The following is a 20707-nucleotide window of genomic DNA, read 5'->3' on the forward strand; positions in this document are numbered from 1 at the left end:
AATAAGACGATTTAAACGTGTTTTAATAAAATACTTTTCCACAATTTGATATCCTTTAGCATATCTAATATAGTAAATTTTATAATTTAGAATAAGATTTCTAGTGTCTTAGCCTTGTGTTTTTGTATTTACTTTACTTGTGTAACCGTCTTACAAAAAAGAGGCCTGTCTTAGCGAAGAAGAAAAACTGGTCATGACAGATAGTTTAGGTTTGGACTTGATCTAATAGATTCTTTATATTTGTTTGTATCGCATGTTGAGAATTTTGATGGAAAGTGAAACATCTCTCACCTTTTTCAATCTTTTACACAATACGTTGAAGTCAAAGATCCCTGATGACGTCACAATCACGATGTAATGGTACGAACTGTTGTCTTCGACATCAGATATATACTTTCGTCTATTTCAAAAAGTTATTTAAATAGAAAATGTCTGTCAGAGGTTAAAAAGTGTGTGGCTATCATTATGAGATAATATACTAGTATTTAGAAATACATGTATACTGGACTTTCCTTTAGAAACAGAAAAAAAATAAATTGTTACATAATTATGTTTTGCTTTACATTCTTTGTGTGCTCATAATTTAGATAGATTATAAGGCTCTCAATTAATATATCTTTGCTATTCATTGTTGGATTATTTTACATATTTTAAATTAAAATGTTCTGTCGCTTATTTTACTGTCTACGGAATCCGATGTAGACAAGTTTGCACACATTTTCAAATGAAGTTCTACAATTAAATCTTAAGAGCAACTTTTTCAGTTTAAGGTTTTCATGGGGCAAAATTTTTTTTCTTTATGTTCGTAAATTTGATTAAGTCTGGTTAGATAATGTTTTCTGTTTGACTATTTGAGAAAATATACATGTATCTTATAAATAAATAAATAAATAAATAATAATATTTTATACATAATATTTACTATGAAATGATTAGAAATATGGCAGCTTAAATTGTTAAATTTCAGAATAACTTAATAGTTTTACATATTTTTTAAATAAATGAATGCATAACAGATTTTTAAGTCACCAAAATAAATATTTTTATTCAATGTAACATATATTGAATGGATAAACGGTCAAAACGAAAAATACACTGCTGCAAAAACACTGCAAAAAAGTGTTAAGAATGTCATGATAATCTCTATAATTTGCAAAACTTAAATTTAAACGCACACGTACATATTATCTCTTGTTGTTATTTCTGAACAAATACACTTAAATTTCTGGAGCAAATATTTCATTTCAATTTCAATGTGTAGAGATGTGAAAATACAAGAGATTTATGTCGACAACCATTCTGTCACAGCTCCATCGTATGAACGGTATTTACGACAACAAGAATGCACATCACTCTATAACCATTCTGAGACTTAAATACATAAATGTTACATCTACTTTCCTTGTGCAACTCCTTTGCATAAGATTGGTCCATCTTTGTGCAAATAAAGTGATGGCCAAACTATGAAATCAATTTTCTTTCCAGATTTAGTGTACGGTTTGTATTTGTTGGTATCAAGCGTTGAGCCTGACACAAGAGTGGCATCCAGATAAACAGGTGGCGACTGAAGATGCATAAACCAGCAGAGCTCGATGCAAGACATTGTGAATTGTTTTAATTCACCCTTTCTAACCCAGTTTTCATTCTTTGCAGTTATATACTGTAAATAAATCAGATTATAATAAAGCATATTGAATAGAACAATCACTGCTGCATAAAGTAGTACGTACACATAAAATTTATAAGAATATATTATATAAAAATAATTGATCTTAAACCAATAAATTTCGTATTGATTGCTATTTTATTCTCATAAAATATGACTTTAAAAATGCATAAATTGTTAGTTGATATATTTAATCGAGACGTGATTAATTGACATGATTCTACTCTCTTATGCTTTCTTATGCTTTCTCATGCTCTACTTATACGTATCCATTAAAACCCTAATCGTATTGTATATTTGTATAAGGTATAGTACTCTCAAGTAACTTGAAGTAAGCGACATATTTGTTTTATTCAGTGGATGCCCATTTAAATGAAAGCCTACCGATTTGACATCTACAATCGACAAATCAACGGAAGTTTTTCGTAAATCTGATAAGGTTCTTGACTGGAGTTTAGAAAGGTTAACATCGCTGTCATGGTTCACCTTCTTAATAAAAATATAACAAACTTCAACAATACATTGTTAATGAAAATAAAATGGAAATGTTCATTGTAAACAACTTGGATAGACTATTGTTATATTTGAAATTCCGTGTCTTTTCTTTAGTTCACTGTCTGAAGACAAAACAAGGCAAGTTGCTACATATATTTGTACAGTTATTCAATGCCATGTGAAGAAAGATAATAAGTAGCATGCAGACACGAAATATGATTTTTGTTTATATCAGCTAAAAGCAGTATCATCAGTCATCAGTGCGTGAGCATCCATTCTAAGATAGAAACCTTCAAAGTTGATTTAAAGATAGCAGTTTGACATTGATGTACAGCTTTAGTCAATATTTACTTTATTCAGCATTTATCTGTAAATCATTAATCACAATTACTTGATAATCCCTTTTATCAATATACTTCCTAACAGAGATGTTAAATGTTATTTACATTATTATATGAAATCACATTATCACATTTATTTAATCGATTAATGATTTTTAGTTAACTATATGAATTTACTCAAAAATAATTTTGTCACACATTTTGCAAGTCTTCTTTTGGACAGAATCAACTATAAAATTATATATTATATGACGTACCTCATTTGCTATTGTCTTAATGCTCAACCCTTCAGTTGGATTATGTAATGCTCTAGCGAGAGCTCTTTGTTGCATTTTTGAAATATCTGAACACATGTTATACGATTCCTGTAATAAAAAGAAAAAATAATAAACTATGTATAAACACGGACACAATTCAATTCCGAGTATTGCATAATACTTTAGTTATAATGTAACAACTAACTAAGATTATCTTTTTCATATAAAAACGAGTATGATATGAAAGTGTACATATTTTGTTCTTTACGTGTATGGCTTTTACAAAGAAATGTCAAATAAATTTTTTTTTAAAAAATAAACCAAAGTGATTTAACTTTTTTCAGTTAAAAATCAAAGAAAAATATCTAAACTGAGAAGTAAATCCAAGTTCTTGCTACTCATTTATTTTTTCTTTAATGTGTATACACAGAATCACGCATATAAATATAAGTTCTTTAATTCTAATGCAATTGTATAACTTATTGGAATTAATTTATTTTCCTAAAAGTGTATTTTAATAACAAGTAAAACCAGTTAACATTTTGTATGTAATTGAATGATTTAATTCAATATGTTTTAAGACAATGCACACCAATTAACATTTGAGTGGTATCAATTATATTTCTTTATAAACATATGCATTGACAGAAATGACATATACATGTAATACTTAAATACCACTGGAATTATAATTCGTTAAAACGACTCTGTTGTAAGTCATTTAATTTTATACATATTTCGACCCTATGACATTTATCATTTGACAGTATCGTGCATCGTGCAGTTATTACAAAATTAATCCTTACGTAACAGTTTAGAAATATAATGTTAATGTCCCGCATTATTTACATTCTGAATAATATGAATCATAGAGAGAAACAACATGCGAGATCATATATACGAGTACTTTAATCAAATAAATCAAATAATTTGTTTTTAATTGTTTAGATTTTTAAGTATGCCTTACGCATACAAACAGTGACTAGTTTGTAGATATAACGTTAATTATTGTTATAATGTCTTGTGCAAGTATATGATGTGTATACATAGCTCTCAATATGAAATTATCGTTATTCAATAAGAACTTACGACGATTATATTAAGCAGGTACTGGATACACTCATTTTCGTCAGATATTTCTAGAACTTCGTATGCATCGGTCCACGAATTATCGTAAAGCTCAGAAAACTGTTCGGCAAGTTTAGTTGCTCTGTTTGGATCACTCAAATCAGCTATAGCTGGATTGTTGTCTGTTAAATTTGCTCCAGCCATTTTTGATAATCTGAACAAGAAATAAAACATGACGAAAAACTTTTAAGTTCAAATTTTAAACCTTTTACAATTTTGCTCATTCTTAACAGAAAACATTTCTGGATGACATTAAGTGTTCCGATTGAAAGTGAATTTTTCGGGCGGCTAGAATTTATTCAATATGAATAGCTGATTACATTAAGTTTGTTCTAGTACTATTTTTTTTTTAAATTTAGTTCCTCTCCTTTGCTTTTCTTTCTTTTTCCCCTTTATGTTCTAGTAAAGTACAATGGGATAATTGTCCTTGGGATATATTCCTGATTACTGTACTGCAAGGAGGCATGTAGTGGTTTGTATTTAAAAATAGTACACAGATAAAAAAAAAATCAGTCCACTTCCCACCTGTTTAAAAGTACGTCTTTTTCTTCTTTCAGCTCTTCTATTTCTTTCTGCAATTTTTTTTCACATTCCTTCAACTCATTCCAAGCTTCTATTTTCAGGAATTTCTCTTTATGGCTGTAAAATATTATAATGTTAGAATGACTGTATGAAAAAAAATAATTACAGTAAACAACGAAAACGCTTTTATTTATACATTTATGTAATCAAACAAGCCATAGTACTGTGCCGTGTGTATTAGATACATACCCTTCATGTCTATGTTTGTTTTCATATTTTATGTTAACCATGGAAAATATGTTTCATGAAATAGGTTAATCACTAAATATGATAATACGAATATTGTTCTGAAACTGGATATTTCTTTTGATTAATTATACTTTTAAATATCAAACTGACTGCTCATGTATTCATTCCTAATTGATTAAATTTCTCTATTTTTTAATTCGAAATAAAGCGCTAAATATACCAGGTAATGCAACAAACCTTTTACGATATTCTTCCAAACACAACTTTACATTATTCATGTCATACACAAGTTGTTGAAAATCAGGTGTGAGAACTTGTACAAGTTTTGTGTCAGAATGTCCCGACATTGTCAGACTGAATGGTTCTCTGCTTATTAATGTTGATATATCCTTTAGCAGTGTTCTAGCATGATCAACGAACTGGCCTCTGTCTTTAACCAATCTAAAATTAAATTTTCATTGATATTTCTATTTGGATTTAACGCCGAATTGGACACTGGTTTGGTTAATTTTTCGGTCAACAGTCCATTCTTGATTATTTTAAAGATGCAATGTCAAATAATGTCTCTGCAAATGACCGTCTACTTATCACTTATGATTTTAATCAGTGTTGAAAAAACAAATGATCAGTAGACAAACTGTCAGAGATCAATTGATACGGAGATTATTCGCTTCGCACAAGTATTGAGCCAGCGACCTTCTGGGTTAAAATTCGGATGCTGTTTGATCTAATCGGGCAGACTACACGCACTATTCGACAAAAATAAATGTCATAGTAAAGACCTCAAAAGACGGTAAACAACACTTACAACTTCGATGTATTAACAAGCTTTATGAGTGAAGGCTACTATCTATTGAATTTGTTTAACTAAATACTAGATTTCCAGAATAGGACATGCTATATTTACTTTTTGTTATTCTTGTTGTACAGACCTACCACTAATTTGCGGGATGTTCGAATTCCAAGTTAGTAAAACAGGGATTTTACACAAAGAAATTATAAAAATGAAGGAATTTCATTGCTGTGATCATTAATCATGAAAGAAAATCATCACTGTAAACCCAAATTAAGAACAGACTTATTGGTGTTCAGTTATTCCATTTTTTACATAAGGACATGATAATTTCCTAAATTATCCAACCATGCTTTCCACGGATAATCAGCGTTGAAAAAACAAATGACCATTACACAAACTGTCCGAGATCAATTGATACAGAGATCATTCGCCTCGCCCAATGATCGAGTCTTGATAAAAAAAATCCGATGATCTTTAATCAATCGGACTGACTAAAAGTATAAGAAGGGAACAAATATGATAATGCTTATGAATAAAAGGTTCAAAGACATTTCAATTTTAACACCATTGTTGTAGCATTCCCTTTTAATTGCAAACTTTAATTTAGTTACCTTTTCATGTTTTCGACAATAACCTTCCATTTGTCAATACTTTCCAAATCGCTATTTTCAATACAACTCCCTTCTTTTTGCCGTGGTTCAAGATCCATGTTTAGAAGTGAACATAAATCTCCAAGTACTTGTCTGTTGTATTGTGATTTATTTTCTAATTCTCTCAGTCTGTATATACAAAACTGGTATTTATACACATGTATTATAAACTCGCTATGATAAAGCTGCAGTATTTGAAAAATTGATAAAAACAATAAACATGAACCGTTTGAATATTCTTATAAAATATTTCTTAACAATACAATGTTGATGTAGTTCTAATGGATTTAGTTTGAGTAAAATAATAGTTTACGAAGAATAATATTTTGTTCCAAAATATTTATTATTTGCTGTATGCAAATATGTAATATCTAAAAATATCTCACAATTATCAACAGCTTTTAAACAATTTTTTGTTGTTCGTTGTTAAGTATGGCACTGGATAATCGACATTATTTATTGTATTACAAATCTTCTATCAAGGACCAGTTTACTTTAACGTAAATAAAATATATTAATAATCTTAAAGAATTCAGTTATTTCATTGCAAATGTTTATTTCACAAATGCAGAATTTAACAAGATATTAACATTCATTGTTTACAAGAAAAGTTTGTCAGACTGAATCAAGTTTTCTTCAAATAGGCAGAATGTCAGATAGTCAGACAGACGAACGAATTAAAAACTCTAGATTTTGTCCTTTTGAGTTATAGCAGGATCCAGATTTCTTTGGAGTGATACAGACAGACTGACGGATGAAAAGAAAATTGAAAAAAAAACATGCATATTTCCATAAGACCCTTTGCCCACAGACCAAATACCATTTACCTAATTGTTACGATTACATCCACATTTCTTTTGGCAAGAAATACTGACAGACGAGCGGATGGAAAAATTGAAATGATGACCATAATTCATGTTTTGCCCAATACCCACATACCCAAATTCATCAGCCTAGATTTTTTACATTTTTTGCAGGATTATTTTTTGTTCAATTTTCATTGGTTTTCGTCACTTCCTAAAGCAATCGCAACAAATAAGTAATAAAGAAAAAAAGATTTGCATAATTTGCCTTTAAGTACTCTATCCAAACAAATGTACCGAGTATCGTCAACATAGACTTTGTACGTTTTTTTATTGATACGACTTGATCAAATTTTCTTTGGAGGGAGGAATGACGAACCGACGGTTTAAACCAGTTGGGACAAATAGACATATTTTTAACGGTTCTATGAAAAACGTTAGCGCATTATTCGACAAAAATATATTTCATAGTACAGACCTCTAACAACGGTTGGATTTAGAAGCACCCCACTTATAACTTAGATGTACAAAAAATCGTCATGTTTGAAGGCCCATTTCTTAAATTCGTTAGATTTAGTACTAGATTCCCATGATATGACATGTTCTATCTACATTTTGTCATTCTTCTGGTACAGACCTCTCACTTGTTTGTGGGATGTTCGAATTCCGAACTAGTAAAGAAGGAAAATAGGCAAAGATATTATAAAAAGAAATGAAGGAAGAATTACCTTGCTGTGACCAAATGATACTCATGAAAATAAACATCACCTTAAGTCCAAAAATATAGAACATCCTCCAGGGTGCTCAGATATTTATTTTACTCCAGAAGGCTATGACAGTTTCTTAAATGTTCCCACCAGCCTACTCTTTAATGTCCTTAATTGGCCAAAACTAACAATTATAACATTAAACTTCAGTTATAATTGTGCTTAAATTCTACAAAAGATCCATTTTGAGGGAATGTTTTTGAGGAGAACATGATGATTGATATAATATATAATTACGGTATGAATACCAGTGTTGTATTGCTTTGAAAATTACACAGTTAACATTTACTTAGTATTACCTTTCTTGTGTTTGACAGTTTTGAGATTCAAGTGACCTACGGATTTGTCGTATAATTTTCACAGTCCGAAATTCATTGTCCTCTTTAGTCTCCAGTTTGCATTGTTTGTTTATAACTTCAACCTCATTTATACAGTTTACCTCATTTACTAACTTGTTAACCTCTTCCTCAACACAGGACATCTCTTTTTCGTACATTGAAACACTGTAAATATTCAAGTTCAAACGATAAATAAAATTAGTATTCAGTATGATAATATCTTATATTTTAATCAGCACTTACTGTAAAATGAACGGAAACATTTGAGAAAAATATTTAAATGATATGTTTTTGCTGTGTGTATTTTATTTATTTATTTATTTATTTATTCATCTATTTTGTATGATAATCTAAAAATATATGTGCCGGATTGGATTGTACTAGAAAATGAATACCTCGTTAAATATTCGCGTTTCTGTTGTTTGATTTGCAAACGAATACAACTAATCTGTTCGTGTATTCCTTTCTTAGTACCAGCATCTGTATCACAGACGTCTTTAGCCAGTTTTTCAATTTCTATCTCAACATTTTTCTTTTCTTGTCTATACCTAAGAAGAAATAAAAAAATTAGAACATAGATTATCAATGTATTAAGTAAATCATTGACGCTGTTCAATTGTATCTCAGTATAATTGTATTTTCTTTTTAATCAGGATAATTTGTTCACTGTTGTTGTTATCAAGCAGCTTAAAGCCATTTAAAACCGGTGCTAGATGACTAGAAATATGGTTCAATCTAAAGTTAGTTACGAGAAATCGGCAAGGGTCCGCATGTGTTCAATTGTTTGTTTCATCATTTGGTTTTAACGATCACCCTTTAAATTGTATGTCGCTTACAAATTTATATTTGGTTTTGCATACAAACCATTCAAATTCCTGTTGATAATGACGGAAGGACCATTCGATACACTTTAACATATCTTCTGCAGAGTCTGGTTCATTTCGAAACACATCTTTCATTTTTACATCTAGTGTTCCATCTCTCATGCTATTAAATAATTTCTTGATCTCTTTTGATATCTGAGGTATCCCATCATTAGGTTCTCTATTTGTACCATTACTCCTCAAATGAATAAAAGTTGATACATCAGACAATTGTAATATCAGCTTCCATTATTAAAGATGTAGTAAAGATTGGAAATGAAATCATCATAAATCAAATAATTTCAAATAATATATTGTTATACAATATCTTAAATACGTATTCAAAAACAGAAAAAGAACGTTTGATAATGTAAATGATCTGTTTCTAGAAATTAAGCTATTAATCTCGACTAACCTCACTAAACTGTTTACACTTAAACTGTTTTAGACAACATGTATTGCATAACACTTAGAAATAATAAAGACATGTCAGTATTTGGTAATTTGTTTAAAAAATACCAATTTACTTTTGAACAATTTTTACCTATTTGTTCTTCTTTTTTCATGTTGGCAATCTATTATACTGTAAAAGCAATTTAAAATGTGATTGTATGTATATTATTTAAAATCTTCGAAAAATAACTAATAATTTAAAAGTCCATACATTGGAATAATAATAGTGAATAAACTGTAACAAAAAAAAACATTAAGATATTGAATAGACATTTTGTAGTCATCAGCGTAAGTTTTATGATGTTGTAAACTATTCATGTGTAACCTGTGTATCGTTTTCTGTTTATCACTAGTATATTGTATCCTCCGTGTTATGATGTATATGGTTGGTATTTGCTTAACTGTTATGTCGTCGTTTGTTTACCTAACTGTGGTAATGTTATTGTACAGTCTGTTTCGTAAGAGAGGTCACTGTAAGTTGAAAGGTTGTATGAATATGTTCACTAATATTTCACGTGCATGACCCTAAAATCCCCGCGAAACATCTTCTTTCTTAAGTAAAATACTTCCCTTCGCCAGTTCCACTATAACTGATAACATACTTTACAGTATAGTTGTGATTTTGTTGTTACTTAATAGTGAACTTGAAATCGTTTATTGAAAGTTCTTGTATGCTGATCCTGGTAAGAATTTATATATTTGTAATGTCATATTCTTTTCCACTGATGAATTGGATGAAATGTGTCATTTTATTATTTTATAAATCAATTATTTGTAATTCCTTTGCATTTTATTCGTAGGCTCGTTTTTTGTATGTCCAACAATAAAAAGATGAAATAGTAGCAAGTCTTCAATCATTTATCCCCGGTTACATGTGCATTGAGAAATGTTTAGATATAACGTACCAAAGTGTTTTAATTATATGTTAATTATTTCATACTCGTAAGAAAAATTAAGATGTAATTTTTGAATAAATATAATTACCTTAAACACCCGATTAGTCTGGAAAAAAAGAAGATGTAGATAACATATCATAATGTGCAAAGGATTCATTTATACAATAGTGGCCTTTTAATGGAAAGAATATTTAGGAACATAAACTACTAGTATATGTGTCTTTAAGCAAACATATCAAACTCAAAATACTATATTAACTTACAACACAGTCGGGTTAATTTTCTTATATATCAAATCAAACCTGAGACAAATATACTCAGATTTTTCCGTATTGATAACCATATATCTACTGAGTTACAAGCACAGTTAAGGCTATTTGTAATATTTTGACCTCATTTCGGTAGTTTCCATAGGTTGTGATTTGTGTGTGCCGTTTGTTATGTGTAAATTTCTTCCTTTTGGTTACTTCACAATATTTCAATTTTTAAAATGTTACATTTTAAAAGTGTTCATGAAAAATAGTATGAATCTAGAGGCTGGCCGTTTTAACATTAAAATAAAAGTGTATTTCTTTGTAAAAATACGTGCTTATATTTTTTCTCCATAACATATGCAGTTAACGTACTTTGTTATGTAGAAATTCAAATCGTCTATTACAGTTGTTGGTCTATAGAGCCGATTTTTTTTTCTGCCTATAAACTTCTCATATGCATCCTTTATTGTGTTTCTTATGCATTCTAGTTCTTCTTCTTTTGGTGATGAGCATTTTCTAAAATTGTATGAAAAATAAATTTCTTTGCAGTTGCGTCTTTTGCTAAACTAAGTCAATATTTACTACCACATTGTTTATTGCATGGAATTTGTTAAATTCAGTGTAACTATTTTACATAATGCGTTTGTACTTGTCATTTCAAAGTTCATATCTAATGTTTATATTTTCAGAAATGCTATAAGGTTCTTCATAAATGCATCTAATGCGTACCTTGCATCTGTCGTTTTAGGAGGTTGACGATTTCCATCTGATTCCATATTACTTAAAAATAATTACAAATTAGTCATGTCATTCCAAATTAAGGGCTACATATTATTATTGAAACATATTTTATTATTTGCTTTTATGACACAATAAGTAGAAATTTGTTTTAAAATAGCAAACATGATTTTAGCTAGACCCGAGGAAACAGTGTTTCATGATAACTAGACTTTCATCACTACTGAAACGTCGTATTATATGCAGCAAATCTGATTCGTATTACTATCTTTCATTTAAGTTATACATTTCAATTACGTCCTATAAATGAATTGTTTACAAATGACTTTAGTCAAAATAATAATAAAAAAAAAAAATTTATGAAATAAGATAGAAATGTAAACCTCCTGACTGCGTGGTCCGATTGCGTTGATTTTGCTCCAAAAGGATTTGGCGGTGCTACCTCAAACTTGTAATGGCTATAAAAACCGTATTGTTCATTAAAGTATGCCATAACGAAATAAATAAATAACAGAAACACAAACATTTATTTTATCTATATATCGAGAATACCGAATTTCATTTTAACGATGATGAGCTTGTAATGGTTATGTCAAATAATATATATGTTCTGTGCTGTTCTGATAATCCATGTACAAATAAATTCCCTTAAAGAACACCTTTATTTTGACAAATATGCCTGTTATTGTACCAAAAAGGAAAACACGTAAGTATGAAGAAAAGTATCTTACGTCTGGCGTGCACTTCCTCCGCTAGGCTGAAAAGATGAGTAAGTCTTTCATACAGCACATTTTGGCAATATCGAGTTTACAAAGTTAACATATTTTTTAAAAAAAGAAGATAATATAAGATAGATAAGGTTAACTTATTAAGATCCCTACTAACATAAATACGGAATACTGTAAGGGCCATCGTGTTTATAATTTATAATCCAGAGGGCGACAGTGCTATAGCGCGATGACGACAATGCGATGACGAAATTGCGATAGTGCGATGGCGACAATGCGATGTCGACAGTACAATAATGTGACAATGCATTATACGATGGCGATAACGCGATGGCGACATTACGGTAGTACGATTATACTATCGCGTTCTCGCCATCGCGTTATCGCACTGTCGTCATAACGCTGTCGCACTGTCGCATTATCGTCGCATTTTTGAATTGTCGTCATCGCATAACCGTACTGTCGTCATCGCACTATCGTTCTGTCTCCATCGCAATATCGCATTGTCGACTATTGCCTTCCGGTAGAAAGGGGATACTTAAAGAATTATACATAGGCCGAAAATGTAATAAATTATGTAAACCTTTAATATAGTCGAAAGATTTCAGATGAAAATGATGTTATGTTGACATTTAAAAGATGCAAACAGATTTAAGAGTCATTCTATATTTTCGTAACATTTTCAGTTTGAATATCTTTGATTTTTAGATGTCCATTGAGGATTGAAATTTTTTGTGGTGTGATAAGGGATATTTCCCAATCATGAAAAATTATTTTTGCAAGCTTAAAATGCCTTTATTTTGTCAGAAGAGCATTTACTATGACATGACTACTTCTCTCATGTCACTCCTGTAACACTTTTATATTTAACAGCTAGAAAGAGGATACTGTGTCTACACATCCTAAACATGTATCATTCAACAGGTTTGGTATTATTCATTTCAAAGAACAATTAATTCCTATAAAAAGGTACCAAACATAAATTTTAGATGATAAATACACCTGGATTTTTAAAACGTAAATATTTAGAGAGTATTGGAGTTTATATAATTATAAATTAGCGCATTTGACGTAATTTCATATTGTCTTAAAATGAAAAGATCACCTAAATGTTTGAACTGTGACTTCATTACCATCTGATAAGACATCAGTAAAATAAAAAATTCATTTTATTGTGCTGTTACACGATTGACAGGTACTGTAACAGGAAAGACACTTCTGTTACAGCAGTGACAAAAAATAAGCATGCATAGTACTTCGTTATTTTACCAAACTTTGATAGAATTCTATTTTACTTTATTTTAAGATAAAATGTGATCTAAAATATATTATGTAGTGTTTGATTATCACCTGACAAAACCGTGGTTAAATAATAATGTCATTAACATCTTGTTACATGAGTGACATTTTAGTTACAGGAAAGACATTTCTGTTACAGCAGTGACAAAAATATGCATGCATGGTACTTCACAATTTCATCAAACTTGTATTAAATTCATTGATACAAGAAGATACTTATTGTAAGACATTCATCTTATGTCAAAATCAAAGTATTTCTTAAATGATAAAAAATATGGTTTGAATCTTTACATAGTATAGGTTTGGAAACCTGATTCAACAGGACAGTATTCAATGACAATTTGGTGTGCATTAAATGTACCAAAGACATTTTTTTAAAACATGAACAATTACAGGACAAAAGTACTTTCAACCGATCAATGGTTAGAAGACCTCAATGGTTATCAAAGTCTTCTAAATCAATTTTTTCCTTTTGTTCAAATAAGCAACAACCTTCAGATGCTTTGACCCACTTATATTCACTGTCTTTCTAATTAAGCAGACAAAATAACCTTTAACAGAGGCATCACTGTTATAAATTGATCATGTTTCTTTGACTGCCTTACTACCTTCTTCTGCCTTACTTCTTTCTGCTGGCTTACTACTTTCTGCTGACTTACTTTTTTCTTCTGCCTGACTACTTTCTCCTGACTTACTTCTTCTGCCTGATTACTTTCTGCTGCCTTATTATCACTTTCTTTTGCCTGACTTCTTTCTGCTAACTTACTATTTTTCCTGCCTGACTACTTTCTGCTACCTTATTATTACTTTCTTTTGCCTTACTACTTAATGTTGACTAACTACTTTCTTTTGCCTGACTTCTTTCTGCTGCTTTATTAATTCTTTCTTCTGCCTAACTACTCCTATCTGCTGACTTTCTGCTGTAATGATATCCTCATGCTGCTGTAATGACCTACTTTTTTCTGCTGGATTACAAAACTTTCAGGTTTTTAACTTATTTTCAGACTTACAACTTTCTAACTAATTCCATCTGACTTACCTACTGTCTACCGACTAACTACATTTTTTCAGACTTACAGCATGAACTTCTGACATAAATTTATGTTACAACTTTCTGATGACTTACTACTGACTCAAGATTTTCACCTTTTTTACAACTACCACTTTACTTACTACATTCTGCCGTAATAAAAGTTTTGATTGAGTTGAGTTACAATTTTGTACCGACTTACAACTTTCTATTGACCCACAACTTTTATTTTAAATACTATCTGACCTACTACTTTCTAAGGAGCTACGACTTTCTGCTGACTTACTTTATTCTTCTGACTCATAATTTTCATCTGATTTAGAACTTTCTGCTGAATAACCAAAGCCTGGGGGCAGTTGCTTGCACTTTGAAGGACCATGCAAGAAAGTTTTAATCAAACTGAGCCTGCAAAAGTTTCAATTTCGCGGATTTTTAAATATTCTTTAGCGTTTTCTATTTTTCAAGACTTCAATTTATACATGTTATACTTAAAGACAATAGTGTAATTGATAAATTAAGTAAAAAATCTATATTACTCATAAATTATAAAACAAATGTTTTTAAAAATCTGCAATTATTGTCAAATTTTGAATTACAATCATATAGATAAAATTATAATGGCAGAAGATGTTACATTTTCCCCCTAAAAGTATCATTTAGTTTGCAAAATCACTTTTTAACAATTTTCTTTGATACCAAACGCTTATACTGTAACATATTTGTCACTCGTGTAACAATGTTTAAGTCTAGGAGAACCAACCTAACAAAAATCTCTGAGAAATCAATAAATTAGTTCTAAAAACTTTCATTTAGATAGTTTACATACAATGGATATGGTCAATTTTGGCCACTTCTCATGATAAGATATCATAATTATAACAATATAATTTTATATCGTATGATTTAAAAAGTAAACCACTATTTCTAATGTAAAATCTGAAAATTTAAAGAGGTTTATACAGTAAATGTCAAGGCATTTTCTACAAATTGCACTTTTAAATTAATTGATAATTGTTTTAAATGTATCTACTGTAACGTATTTGGTCACAACTGTTACAAAATTAGCTGTAACAGAAGTGACTGTTGCATGAGTGACATATTCAATGTAAATCTCAGTAAAAGTAATAACAATGTATCCCTAATAGATGTGAATCGTTCTTAATGACTTTTACCACATATTTTACAAAATTCTCAGTGGGACTGTAAATGCACAGTACTGACAATTAAAACATACTACCCGTTACAGGAGTGACGGGAATAAAAATTACGCAAATACTTGCGTGCAGAAGTATGCATTTTCCAAATTATACAAACGAGACAATCCCCTGTGGCACCTTGTGTGTTTCTATTTAGATACTTCTCTTTATATTAGAGGCTTTGTTTTATTCTTAATAGGTAGGGATCAGTTATTACTTTTACTGATCACAATTATGTTACAGCAGTGACATAAACTTTAAGGACATATTTAAAAAATGATACAAAAACTGTTGTAAATGTGTGTTTTACATCATAGTTGACTGGCTTAAACATAAAATAATGCAAAAGGGTATGTGTTTGACAGTTAAATTGTCAATAGATTTATAACATTGTCACAAATGCTGTTATTTTTGTATAGGGACAACACTAATTGGCTCTAATTGGCACTCTGATAATTTTTAAGGGTTTATTTAACCGTTAAAAAATTGGACACTGTTGAAATTATGAGATTTCAGCTTAACATTTCTTGTCCATTTGCATTTTTAGTAAAATATCTTAAATATACAAAGTTTTTGCCGTAGGACAGAAAATGCTACGAAAATATGGAATGACTCTTAAAACAATTTTTTATAAAAAGACAAACAAATTATATACATAGATAATTTTACAAAAGTATGTACAAAAATCAAATTTTGTTATAAAAAATGATAATGTTGATCATGTAGATTTGAACAGTCTGTGTAAAAAATGAATAGATTCCTTATATTTAATTGGTCAGTAGTAGAATAGTTTTCTCGACAAATAAAAATATAGTTCATTAATAAATCTAACTGGTCAGCACTGGTCACTATAAAAATACTGCTAAAATCACATAAATAATATCTATTAAATTGTAGTTGGTCATCAGTGGTTTTATTATTTTGTAAAAAGTATAATTTGATATATCACTAACTTTGCTAAATGTTACTAAATACTAACATAAAAAATGAAAGAAATTAACGTCAAAACATAATTTTCTCTATATATCTAATAGGAATGGTTAGCAATTTTCACTATAAGATTAACTTATCATGCAGATTTTACTACATGTTTAACTGATCAGCATATTCTACTATAACCAACTGATTCCGCTGGTGGACATAGTTCGATAAGGTGTTTCAATGTTGACGAACACATCTATCTTGTTATATATCCATTACATTTATACCGGCAAAGTACTTTCTGTTGTTTTTAGGGGAAAACATGCAAAGTTCGAATTACCAACTACCTGCTGGTAGGTAGTTGTGAATTACGAATAACCAACTACTTGTGTTCTACCACGATGGCCCTAACGATATTCCGTACATTATACCTCGACATAATTGCTATTTATGCCATAAATATAATGTCATTTATTCTATTAAATTTAATTGTAACTTATTTCTGTGTTTGCATGTGTTAGAATAAAGTACTTAAGAATATTTTGTATATGTACTTTTGAAAGAAAACTAATAAATGTGCAGATACATTAACAAAATTTCTAAATGTATCGCAGTATATTGATTAAAATAGTTTAATACCGCTCGCACCGAATCTTTTTTTTAAAGCGTATGATATGGTTAAATAGAACACAATAATATATATAAACTTTGTAAGATTTTTAACGAAAATAAATTGGGGTCACCGATTACATTGTGTTGCCTTGTTTTGTAAATGAAATTTAAATTCTTTTGATAATTACAAAACATTAACTTGATTCCTTAAAGGCTTTGAATGGAAATTTAATCAACTTTAATAATATACCGTATCATCGTCTCCACCATGCGCTTTTGGTTGATGATGTAGTTGTTGTTGTCGCTGCTGAGGTTTTTGTTGTATTCTAGCATCTGCAAGAGAAAACATGTTTTAAATATCTTTATTTTTCATCAACACTGCGGTCAAATTTAAAGAAATACTTTCATTGTATTATGTATATATTTGTATCAATTATATTCAGGTTTCATAGCTAATTTCCAACTTCACCGTCGGAAGAAGTCCTGATGTATTCCTTTACCTCGAACGGGTTCTTGCTAAAAACCATCGATGAATACTAATATTGTGAAATTCAATGTCCTAGTCGAAAGAATGGGTGAGTCAGTAATATTAGCCTGAGTCAGTAATATTAACCACTTAAAAAATAAACAAAGTACGTGAAATTTTTTGTTTGTTTGTCTCATTTTACGCCTTTTTCAACAGTATTTCAGTCATATAGGCGGGTAGTTTCCTAACCATCGTTCCTGGAGAGTTACACCAGTACTAGACAACCTTCCTCCGCGCTAAACTACCAAAGCATCTCCCGGGAAGTACGTGAAATAGTTAAGAAATAAACGTATTGCAAACATAAATATATTAGCCCTTTATAATGTTAAAAACTATAAACGAATTCCTTTTGTACATAAAAGAATATTTATACTATAAAATTGCCTGTGAAAGAAAACTTGTAGAAAGGAATTTAAATTTCTGCTTAGTAAAGCTCTAAAAACTTCAATAAAATGTGAGATATTGATTTAAACTACTTAAGACATTGTGATAATTCTAATTCTTACCTGACTTTTTAGATAAAGGACGGTTATTTGTATCTATCACTCCCTTTTGTGATTTTCGGTTGTTCATTCTTTTAAAAATATAACGCTTTCTTTTATTTGTAAGATCAACAATGTTATTGTTCTAATCTAATAGTTTTATATTGAAATATAAAGTTTCTTATTTCTTTATACCAGGAAGTAATGCGTTTCTTTTAATTTAAACCAGGAAGGAAATTAACAAATTACGCAGGTAAAATCGTCTCGTATACACCGTCAGGTTTGTCAAATGTTAACATAACTGTTCTATCTTAATAGTAGAACAGTTTAAAAACACAAATGTTACTACATGAATACACCATACTGAGGGCAGACTTGTTTAATACATGCATATATTTCACCTAATACATTTTTTTTCAATATATATTCTAGTTTAAACATTGTCAGGACTGATTCACGAATAATTATTAAAGTGTTACGTAAGCACGTTCATATCCTCGTACATTTAGTTTAAACTTCCCGTACTATAAGAATATAAATTAAATTCCTCAAAATCACTATTATTTCAAATACTTAACAGATTAACACGATCTGTTTGGATCAATCTACTTCTGTTCAGTTAAACATGTATTCCGAATGATCCAAAAGGCACACCACAGACGGTGATATGGTGAAAATGCATTCGGAACGGAAACGACGCTCATTGAGAATGGTAAACTTATTTACAATTAATACTTAAATTCTATAAATACAACGGAATGGATTAAAGTTTAATATGCAGGATTAAGATTCTTTTTAAAAGGACACCCTGAGCTGCATAATTTTCAGGTGTTTTTTTTTCCTTATTATAAATCTATAAAATTTAAGCATAATATTTATCTAATTTAATATATGACAAACTTGAGTCAAATCGACTTTTTATATATATCATTAATAGGGCTATTAATAATTTACTTATATGTGGATTAGGCCTTCGATGTAATAAACAGCAACATTCCAGGCCAGGTTTTAATCAGTCCTCCAAAAGGACTAAATTAAACCCTCCATCTATCCTGAAAGAAAAAAAATAATAATCAAATCAACATAAAAGTATTATGATCTTGATGATGCAAGAAAAATGCGATATCTTTCCTCCCGTTAAGCTACAGTCTCACTTACATGTACATCCCGGCAGAATCCTGAGAGACGTCCGGGGTGATCCGGGAACGACCGGGAACAACCGGAGTACATCCTTAACTCTGCCGGCAACGTCCGGGATGATCTGGGATGATCCGGGAACATCCGGCATTCGACCCCGGATGGAATGAAATATTAAATATCACCGGGGTGGTCCGGGATGATCCGGGAAGGTATAGCTTTGCCGGCTTCATCCTTAGCTCTGACGGGAACGACCGGGTTATACCGGGAAAGCTCCGTTGTTCTGCCGGCACAAACCGGGGATGATCCGGGGTATGATATAGCCGGTGGAGCTACGTTAGAGCCCCGGTATATGCCGGCAGAGCCCCTGTAACTACAGGCAGAGCCTCAGAGGATAAAAGTAGATTACGGTTGATCTCGGTAGAGCCCCGGCAAAGCCCGGATCATTTCAAAAGAATAACGACAATTTGCGACGATTTCACTTGTTTGTATTAAAACCCTCTCCATTTCCCTTCTATCCAGTATGGCATAAGGATTTTTCAGAAAATCATCATAAATTACTATTCTGGAACAATAGATATTATATGAAATAAAAATTATGTATCAATGTTATCATGTGCATCCTGGGTGGTTAGCTGGGAACTACCGAAGTGCTGCCGGGGTAAGTTTGACGGCAACAATAATTTCACCCCGGATCGTCCCGGATCATCCCGGTTACCTACCGGGATGGTCCTGGACTCTGCCAGGAGTAAGTGAGACCGCAGCTTAAAACAAATGATTGAATAAATCTATAGCGGAGTAAAACTCGACGTTTCTTGACGTCATGAACAATACCGTGAATCTTGTAAATGTTCATTCACTTCGCATATTATATATCATATATTTGCAATATAATGCAAATAATAATGAGAATCAAAGCTAATGTAAATCGTTTTTGTTGTTGTTTATTTTTATTTATTTTATTTTTTTATTTTCATTCCAACAGCGATAATGAGAATAAAGACAAAAGTTGATTGGTGTTGGGCTCGAAACTGTGAAATATGGAAGAAAACACTACATTTAGTATAAGTTAAAAACTAGAAGAGTGTTCTCCCTTTATATATACTTTAATAAATCACTCATTAGATACAGAACGGACACCGAACGCACGGACGAACGACAAAGTGCATTATATTATTCGCCGAAATTCTTAGGAACGTAGAAAATGTTTGTAGCTATGAAGAACCATACGTTTTGAAAGGTGCAAATGACGTGCAACTAGTGATATGGTATAGTATCATAGAAAAATATTAAACGACGTGTCATAGTACATAGTGGTTAGAGTATTCAGATTATGAAAATGTTTCTAAGCTTAGGGTATGAATGTTTGCAAACGCAAACACTTTTATTAAATTATTTTCTTCCTACATATTTTATTGTTTGACGATGTGAGGGTTCATTTTACATTTATAAACCTTTTATCATGACATTGTCTAATTTTAATTATTTAAATGTTTTTACAGCTGAAATTGAATTTTCATAACATTTTGTTTTTCTTAGAATATTTCAAAATCTGAATTT

The 20707-nt window shown here is 30.5% G+C and overlaps 1 protein-coding gene across 4 annotated transcripts; it reads right to left on the minus strand.

The window, feature by feature from the left end:
* Positions 1 to 301: 301 nt before the first annotated feature.
* On the minus strand, positions 302 to 18690 carry LOC132726518 (repetitive organellar protein-like). Of its 4 annotated transcripts, none has more exons than XM_060711848.1 (18): positions 18035 to 18690; positions 17253 to 17335; positions 11948 to 11973; positions 11600 to 11674; positions 11208 to 11258; positions 10851 to 10994; positions 10313 to 10330; positions 9420 to 9458; positions 8877 to 9074; positions 8408 to 8560; positions 7974 to 8177; positions 6066 to 6233; positions 4896 to 5099; positions 4413 to 4526; positions 3849 to 4041; positions 2760 to 2867; positions 2051 to 2152; positions 302 to 1660 (listed from the first exon to the last, which is right to left on the minus strand). In XM_060711848.1, the coding sequence occupies exons 1-18, from the start codon at positions 18099 to 18101 to the stop codon at positions 1394 to 1396; spliced, it is 2214 nt and encodes a 737-aa protein (XP_060567831.1). In that variant the 5' UTR covers positions 18102 to 18690; the 3' UTR covers positions 302 to 1393. The 4 variants fall into 4 exon arrangements, with proteins under 4 accessions (XP_060567831.1, XP_060567830.1, XP_060567832.1 ...); XM_060711847.1 differs by having other exon boundaries at positions 2051 to 2155; positions 18035 to 18689; XM_060711849.1 differs by lacking the exon at positions 2051 to 2152.
* Between the last annotated feature and the right edge of the window lie 2017 nt (positions 18691 to 20707).

This window comes from Ruditapes philippinarum, unplaced genomic scaffold, assembly GCF_026571515.1.
Source record: "Ruditapes philippinarum isolate M1 unplaced genomic scaffold, ASM2657151v2 ctg2751_1_1_1_1, whole genome shotgun sequence".
Taxonomy (NCBI): Eukaryota; Metazoa; Mollusca; class Bivalvia; order Venerida; family Veneridae; genus Ruditapes; species Ruditapes philippinarum.

What these genes read in the sequence shown, in the direction of transcription:
- LOC132726518 (XM_060711847.1), bottom strand. Translation starts at nt 18,101, where the DNA reads ATGAACAACCGAAAATCACAAAAGGGAGTGATAGATACAAATAACCGT. An exon ending in TCCTTTATCTAAAAAGTCAG is followed by an intron (nt 17,336 to 18,034) that starts GTAAGAATTAGA and finishes TTTCTCTTGCAG; the next exon opens with ATGCTAGAATACAACAAAAA. An exon ending in TATCAACAGGAATTTGAATG is followed by an intron (nt 8,561 to 8,876) that starts GTTTGTATGCAA and finishes ATTTCTTCTTAG; the next exon opens with GTATAGACAAGAAAAGAAAA.